We start from the raw sequence: 8,987 nt of genomic DNA, 5'->3' as shown, positions 1-8,987 counted from the left end.
ACGGGCTCTGGGACGGTCGGACGTAGCTCGGACGAGCTCTGGGATGGGCTCTGGGACGGGCGGACGAGCTCTGGGATGGGTCTGGATGGGCTGTGGGATGGGTCCGGATGGGGTCTGGGACGGGCGGACGGGCTCTGGGATGGGTCCGGATGCGCGTACGAGCTCCGGGGCGCGTCAGGATCAATTTCCTTTACGAACGGCGAGGCCGTAATTTCTTATCACAGGGCTCCGGACGCCATCCCACGATGTTATTGAGAACGGTGTCTGACTCCGGTTTAGCTGACTGGGGTGACGACTGACACCGTGACGCATATGATCCAAGAATGAATTAGTACAGAACAACTCTTGCCCCCCCCCCAAAAAAAAACGTGTATGTGATTAAATATATATATAACACAATAGGCGGACTACTAGTATCTCCTCATCAAGTGAGCAAATTAACCACAACTGATCATTTTTGTACAAATAGGTATTCCAACCAATTTTAAATACATAATACAGAGATGATTCTTACAGATTCTGGAAGAGCTAAGGTGAGTAAAATGGTTTTTAATCTTAATCTTATTTATTAATAATATGTACTACATTGAGTCACATCAGAGAGTTCTGGACTTTCACAACATTTTATTACGATTATGCCAGGTCAAACGTTGCAACTGGCGTTTTAGCACAAGTTGCGGTACTAATGTACTTTCTCAATATCGTCAGAGGATCCGCCTACAGACACGGGCTAATAATGAATAATGAAGGTTCGTAAAGAAAATGTTTAATGCATTAAATAAGTAATAAAAATGCTTGAGGTCGTTGTACTTAACTACTTTGTTGGATCAAAAAACTACCTACACTTGGTACAACCAGATGGTGTTGAGAAAGCATTTTTCACACAAGTCTGTCTGAACAAATCTACAGTTTCAAGTTTCATCTATCGAAGTCCACATATTCTATTCTATTCCAATCAGAGGAGTTTGTCTTCTGATTAAATTTGAAAATAAGGGAATATAAAAGAGAGAGAACGGCGAAGCCAATCAATGGGCACGATGGTCAGATTTGGGCCCAAAAGTCCCACTCCGCTACTATGGAGTTCGAATCCCCCGAACCCGCGAATCTTGTTCGATATGACGTCATTCGAATAGAGCGGGCGTTCGATCCGGGGTTACCCGCGGTCATTTACAGTAAAGCCGCTACAACCGGCTACTTCAAGCCCTTTCTTACTTGGGAACCACGGAACAGGAAAAATCCACATTTCCACAAATATGAACCGTTTTCAAAACATTACATCTATGCCGTGATTTTATTGTGGATATGTAACATGTAACGAAGCTACTGCCGTCATCGTGGGTGACCTTGAATGTCAGAATTCTTGTATACGCTGTTATAAAATCCAGGTCCCCATATCCAAGTGTCATAGCACGCGTGCAAACATGGTATTTTAACCATTCCCAAAAATCGTTCAAATTACCTCATTGAGGGCTTGTTTGGAAGAGGAACGATTTCCGCAGATTTCTGTCTTAGGGATTTTTTAAATATGGCCGCGATTATGAATTATCGGTATTTAAAGTTAAAACACTGCGTTTTTAGCTCTTCTTTTGACTGTAAGTCGAGTTTTAGTTAAAAAATAAAAAAATCCTAAGACAGAAAGTTTAAATGTACTGTAATATTTCTAAAAATCCAACAATCTAACCTTATTTTTAATTTTCGGGACCTCTTAAAATCAGTTGTTTGGTTCTCGTGAACCCTTTTTGAAATCCGAAATTGATCTCATTTGGAAGCAAATGTACACAAAGTGGAGCAAAGGCAGTGCAAGAATAACATTTGAGGTAAACAAAATCACTTATTACATTTTATTTTGACGAGTATTTACTCTCCAATTACTTTTGTTTATTTTCAAATTTTACCAGTTGCCCCCGGGCCGGCCTGGGACTCCCGCGCGGCAACCGACCGCCGTGGGGAAAGAACTACCTATAAGGCAATGATCTTCTTCAGAGAGATATGATCTTATTTATAACAGCCAGTGGATCAGCTAGCCAGCGACGACTGGCAAACGAAGATGAACGCAACTAAAATGAACAACACGCCGAATAATGAAGATTAGTAAAGAAAATTTTGTTTTTAATGCATTAAATAAATAATAAAAATGCTTAAGGTCGTTGTACTTTGTTGGATCAAAAACCTACCTACACTTGGTACAACCAGATGGTGTTGAGAAAGCATTTTTCACACAAGTCTGTCTGAACAAATCTACAGTTTCAAGTTTCATCTATCGAAGTCCACATTCTATTCTATTCTATTCTATTCTATACCAACGGGCAACCGTCTCCGCGTGATCAACAAGCGGTGCAGCCACGTCAGGAAAAAAAAAGACGTTTACTCAACATGCTGCCTTTTTCACGTCGTTTCTGATGTGGCGGCACCGCTTGTTAATCAGGGAGATGATTGCCCGCCGGAAGCGCTGGTCCCCTGCTGATTTCTTGGTTTTCTCCGCAACCCACTCTGTGTTAAAACAAGACAAAAGGTTATAATGCGGTAAGCACGAATCTTTTTCCTTCCCCGACAGAGTCGGTATAGATATCAGGCAATATATTTTTGCGGGAATCATTATCATATTTGACAGTGTTCCAAGCTAGTCTATTTGTCACTTTCCAATCTGAAGACTGCAAATTGACTGGGTTATTGTCTCACCAATGATCGCCTCGACCTTGTTCCGGTCGAGCGCTGTCCTCCCGTTTTCTCCCATGGCGTTGTTGTCGGCCAACTCTTGCCGGGAGAACAGCGCTCCGAGTAGTTTGCTAACAGAGGTGGCGGCCGTTTGGTCGTCACTCGTTGGCAGTACCATCTCTACCCTTGCAAGCACATCCGCCTCAAGGAACACGCGGCGGTTTGGGTCGCCGACCGGAACTGGAAGTGCAAAAGTATGATTTAAGATTAAGTTTTCTTGCCAGACCAGCGAAGGAAGGACACAGGATGACAATGATGGTCTGACAGATACAAGAGATTTTAACAGCTGACTGCGGCAAATAGTCCCTCATCAGGAAAAATATAAGCTGGACATCACAAAATTAACAGAAAATACATGTAGGTCATTTTTTTTAGCTTTGTTGTAATAATTAGGAGTTAACTGTTAATAAACAGGAATAAATTTGACAACATATTAAAATTCTTACCCATCTCTGCTTGGCTGGACGACGTGGGCGCGGACGGTGGTGTCAGCTGGGGTGTCCGTTGGAACCCGGCCTCGAAGGTAGGCCAGGTAGCAGGTGAGGCGCCGTGGCCTTGGGAGGTGGAGAGCTGCTGCCAGCTCGCGTTTGGCGACTGCTGCCAGCTCGCGTTTGGCGACTGCTGCCAGCTCGCGTTTGGCGACTGCTGCCAGCTCGCGTTTGGCGACTGCTGCCAGCTCGCGTTTGGCGACTGCTGCCAGCTCGCGTTTGGCGACTGCTGCCAGCTCGATCCTGGTGGCTGCTGCCAGTTCGATCCTGGTGGCTGCTGCCAGCTCGATCCTGGTGGCTGCTGCCAGCCCTCCACACACTTCATAGCGGTGCTGATGACCTCGCCCCCACCGGGGCCACTCGAGGGGTCCTGGGGCTTGCTTGCCATCTCCTGTGTAAAATACAATTAACGATATTTTGAGATGATGTCAAGGGTTGGTCAAGGTTAATAAAAACAATACAAGAAGTAGCTGTCATGTGTCATAATGGCTGTCATTTAGAACAGACACACACACACACACACACACACAACACACTAGTCAGACGCACACACAACGGACTTACTTTGCTCCTGTCCTTGGACCTCCTTGTCAGGAGCGCCACCACTGTGACAAAGTTGGGCTTCCATCCTATCCAATCGCTGCTCCACCGGCCTAAAGGAGTCCTATCATGGGTGATAAAATGACCTTGAGTTTTATGAAGAATATTATATTTCTATTTAATCATTTTACCCTGCGAGTCTGTGCATAATAAATTACATGTTACACATTTCTGAATCCAATACATATGTATATATTAGGATCACCTACGTAGACTGCCACAAAAAAAGAATACTTTTGGGAAACGAAAACTGATGTATTGCAGCTAAAGGAAGACTTACCTTAATCACATCATCTATCCCGGCAGCAATCTGTAATGATAAATCATACAAATATCACACCCTTGTAAAGAAATCATACATGTATTTTAACACTATCACCAACATTAACAAAAATTTTTTGCACACTTAATTCTTACACCAAACGCGGAGTCGTTACAAAAGGGTGGAAATCTTTGTCACGTGCCAATGGTTGCTAAAATTGTTAGCACCTGACACTCTAGACTATTAAAACCAACATTGTGATGTTATACTAAGCATCCCGCTTCCCCTCACTGCCGTTGACACTTCCTCAAACAATCCCACACTGTAGATGGCACAGTCCTTTCTTTGGCCCGCTGTAAAGGTTCTTGAATGCTACCGAAAATGCGACCCCAAAGGTGTGAGGCATTTCTATTACTGCAGGTTTTTTGGGTCATTTTGGCGGTTGAACGTTCTATCGCAATGTGCCCTAATGCCGATCTAGTATCAAACACAGGTCGATCTGAGAAGTTTAGAAATTATAATACACAAATTATGACTAAAACAATCTACTGTTTTTCTGTCCCCAACAAGTCCTCTTTTTACGATTACGCGACCTGCTCCAATACGGTTTTTTGAAAAACAAAACCTGCATTTTTGACCCGCTCGTCAACCCCCGAACAAGCGTCGAATTCAAACAGATTTTTCACTCGTCTGTTGTCGGAGTGTACGAAATAAAACAAACTTTGTGAGATTACCGATATCAACACAAAAACTTTGTCCATTCCTGTGGTTATTTATAGGCAAGTGCTTCCATGCATAACGCCGCAACAAGGATTTTTCAAAGTACTAGTAGTACGGAACTAGGGGTATGTCGGAATTAGGGTAGCCTGTGTTACACAAGCTCTCGGCCGGAGGTTAATGACCCCCGCAACTTCAGGGCGGATGGCCGCTAGGAGCGCGATTAGTCAGGCTAGGAATTAGGGCACCCCTCATTACCCCTGTGGGGATAACGAAATACGCGATGATGATACAAGGACAGGCAGACTGCAGGACACTGAACTAGGGTGCTTATTTCTGCACTTTAGAAGGTCCATACTGAGATCGTATCGCTGCCTGCATTATTACGTACAGATGATTAGGGTTTAAAAAAATTACAGTCCGAAATGCTGTCATAAACTCATAGCAATGTATTTTATTTAAAGGAAAAGAGAAAAAAACATTTTCAAGAAGACAAAATTAAAGAGACAACATACCGACTTGTCCCCCCCAACAGATCTAGATGCCATCTCTGTCCTCTTGACCTGCAGAGAAGACGCCAAAAAAATTAGACTATTGCAAAATAACCCTTCCATCTACCTAGCTTTAGAGCTCTTAAATCATACATGATACCCAAGCTACTGACAAGTTAGTTACATCCGACAGGAATAAACGTCCAAGCTCTTCTGAGAGTCTAATTGTCTCCTGTGTGGATTTTCTGGGTGTGGTCGTTCCTTATTGTGCAATAGAAAAACACACCTGATATGAATATTGCTGTATGCATACCAACATTACGTTACAGATAGAAAGACTTTGCAGAAGAGGAGGAAAGTAACATACCGGGGCATTCTTCTCAGGTGTCTCTATTGTGGCGAGATATGCGAGGATCTCCGCCGTTTCCTTGTCTTCTTGTTCCCCCAGGGCAGCGGCTTTCCTCCTCTTTTCACCGTTAAGTGTTTCACACTGAAAGCAGAAGAGAAAGGTATGTGTAATAAACGACAATAGTTGTGAAAAATCAACATGGGCTAATCTCTGATGTAATTAAAGTGATTCAGTATTGTCGGCGTAGATTTTGTGCTCTAGCACTAAAACAAGTCTTGACTAACTTACTAGGTACTAAATATTGTAAAGATATAGATTTCTACCCTTTTTCAACTATTATGGCACCAAGAGTAAATCAATCAATCAAATTCGACATTCTGAAAGACCTATTACTTGCCATTGATGTATATCATTATTTTTGGTCATGCCATACTAAAAGAGTCATTCTTTCATTTACTAGTAGAAGCAATTTTTAATTCTGTTTAAATGTGACATATGATTTTGATGTACATGTACCTGCTTTGTACCAAAGACCAACAGGTCTGTGTCTTCTGTGATCACGTAATCTGCTGTCCCACTTATACTCATCAGGGCAAGTTGTGGGTCCGCCTCGTACGGTGCTACCACGTAATCGACTCCTCTGTTTTTCAATGCCTGAAAACAAGAATACATGTTTCACCATGTTTTGAATGCTAAATGTATGCCTGGCCCTATTTGACCTAACAAATATTAATGGCATTAAATGGAATGCTGACCTTGATAACATTGTCGACCATGTCAGGGGCCACTCCCACGGCGCTGCAGAAATGTCGCCTTGCATCCGCCGCATTACCTCTTCCCTGAGAGATGGCGAGTAAAGCATTCATCTTGGCTGTAGACCGAATCCTATATGAAGACAAGATTATTAGGTCAAACATTTCTAAACAAAGTAAACCGAGGAGTTCAGGGTGGCATGTCTGAAACAGGACAACTTTGGAGTGACAGTACACAAGACTAAACAAGAACACACAATGATTCCCCAAGGTGTATTAATTCTGTTAGTTGAATGCAGATGAGTAATTTTGATACAAGAAAGGAACTTACTGTCTCCTCTCTGCTGCCACTTCAGCCTTTGCTGGCAACGGGTTTGGGCCATCAAACACGACCAGTGGTGTGATCCCTTTTTTGAGCAGAGTCTCAATGTTGTTCATAAAGAACCTGATGTAGCTGAAAGTAAAAAAAACAAGTATGCATATATAGTTCTATCCAACCTGGATAATAACAATAACGTAATATGTATATTATCAACATTGTTACAAAAACACAATTGATATAAAGGGGCATGAAAGACACACCCTGGTCTTTGCTAACTCAAGTACTATCAGCAGGATTGCCCCAAAATGTACACGTTGCTTAACTACTTGTTACACTGATAACATAAGCCTCTAGCAGCCTAAATGGATAAAGGATATGCCAGAATTTACAGCACTGTTGCAGATTTTGAATATCAAAGAAAATATTCAAGTCAAAAGAAAGTAGCAACATGCATTAGATAAATGGATGTTGCTGACACTCAGAGCCTTTGGTACATATACTACCCACCTGTCAGTGTGTTGTTGCAGGAACAACTCTTTCGCACACGCATATATACCCTTGTGGAGCCAGCCGGACCCATCAATGGCAACTATAGACCCAGCCATATCTTCAATGGTGATGGATTCTGCTGATCTGGCAAGGTCTGGCAGAAGTCCTTTAATGCCCATCCTGATGCAAAATGTTTCAGAAAATGCAGTTGTAATAAATATAGATGGTTGATGGACATATTGAAGCCATATGTAACAAGCATATTTATAAATTTGCATATAACACACAAGTGTCAGTGGTGGTGTTCAAGATTATACATATAGATAGTACGCACTCAAAGACAGGTTGTGGAAAGGTGCAAGTTCAGTGTATGCATATTCATAAATTTGTGTATAACACACAAGTGTAGGTGGTGGTGTTCATGAATATACATATAGACACAAATCATTATTTACACATTTCAGATACAGGTTGTGGACAGTTTCAAATTCTATTAAGAAGGAAAAATATTTATACCCCTTCTTGGAGAAACATGAATGTCTTAGCTTGTATGTAGCCCTACACACTCTCAAAAATGTTATATGCATATTTATTCTGAAACCTGTAAGTGTAAACAACACACAAGCGTATGTGATGTTAGTCATAATAGACTATTGACGCATTTCAAAGACAAGCTGTGAAGAGTTGCAACAGAAGTTCAAAATTGTCAAATATTACCTAGAGAAACCATTATGTTCCTTCTTAGAGAAACTGGCAATGCATTACTTGTTGTTTAGGCGTATTTACCACCCCACAACCTTCGCTAAAAATGTACATAATTTAGCGCTTTAGACACATGGGCTTGCCGCCCCCCTCCCCCTCAATATACGCAACGAAAACACGCAAATGTAAACCTCTAGACATAACTGAGGCTTCCCATATATCAGAAAACAACGTCTATAATTTATATTTCCGAGCACTACGAGGCAAAAAAATGCCTGAATTACCCCTACAACTTTGCGCGAAAACGTTTACCCTGTCCACAGTGCACGGGGAGGTCGGGTTGTTAGCGTTTGGCTTACGGAATGATATCATACTTTTGTCGGGTTTTCAGTACAGTTAATCCCGATATTACAGCCGACACAAATCCACAAAGTCGGCCTTGTCCATGGAATACGGCTGTCGTTTTCCCGGCCGTCTTCCGATACATTTTGGAACAATGTCGGATAAGTATCAGTGTGTTTCAGCCACAGGTCAGGTGGGGTCAATATAGTGTAGTCGTCCTGATTATCACATTCACTCACTCACTCACTCAAGTCCGCATGCTCCTAGAAGCGTGGCGCCCCGGCAAACTGTCCTCCAAGCACTTCTGTTCTGCGCCGCTGCCCAGGCTGTAGTTAGGTTGTAGCCCGCTGCTCTCAGGTCTGATGACAGGACATCCAGCCACTTCTGTCTGGGCCTGCCCCGGGGTCGGGTCCAGTTAGTAGGTGTGGGTTCCAGCAGTAGTCTGGCTGGTTCTGAGGGCGGAGATGATCTGGCGAGGTGGCCGAAGAGTCGGAGGCGGGCAGCTCGAATCTTCTGGGAGACTGGAGGCTGGTTTGTTGACCGGCGTAGGGCGATGTTGGTCACACGGTCATACCACCTAATCCCCAGAATCCTGCGCAAACATTTGGCATCGAAAGCATCTAAGTGCCGCTCCTGTGTGGACGTCAGAGTCCATGCTTCAGCACCATACAACAGGATGGAGAGGACTAGGCTGTTGTAGAGCCTGAGCTTGGTATGCACTGACAGCCGTCTGTCGGACCAGATCTTACTGAGGTTGG

General features: G+C 43.1%; 1 protein-coding gene across 1 annotated transcript; it reads right to left on the bottom strand.

Annotated features, from left to right (window-relative positions):
* Positions 1-2,368: 2,368 nt before the first annotated feature.
* On the bottom strand, positions 2,369-8,271 carry LOC109473266. Its single transcript, XM_019773142.1, has 12 exons — positions 7,204-8,271; positions 6,706-6,828; positions 6,378-6,507; positions 6,139-6,276; positions 5,641-5,763; positions 5,298-5,345; positions 4,084-4,113; positions 3,768-3,867; positions 3,359-3,594; positions 3,162-3,312; positions 2,680-2,895; positions 2,369-2,490 (listed from the first exon to the last, which is right to left on the bottom strand). The coding sequence occupies exons 1-12, from the start codon at positions 7,461-7,463 to the stop codon at positions 2,369-2,371; spliced, it is 1,677 nt and encodes a 558-aa protein (XP_019628701.1). The 5' UTR covers positions 7,464-8,271.
* Between the last annotated feature and the right edge of the window lie 716 nt (positions 8,272-8,987).

Source organism: Branchiostoma belcheri, unplaced genomic scaffold (assembly GCF_001625305.1).
Source record: "Branchiostoma belcheri isolate BF01 breed outbred unplaced genomic scaffold, Haploidv18h27 scaffold299, whole genome shotgun sequence".
Lineage (NCBI taxonomy): Eukaryota > Metazoa > Chordata > Leptocardii > Amphioxiformes > Branchiostomatidae > Branchiostoma > Branchiostoma belcheri.
Note: the sequence above shows the minus strand (reverse complement) of the source record. Positions and strands in the feature narration are given on the sequence as shown.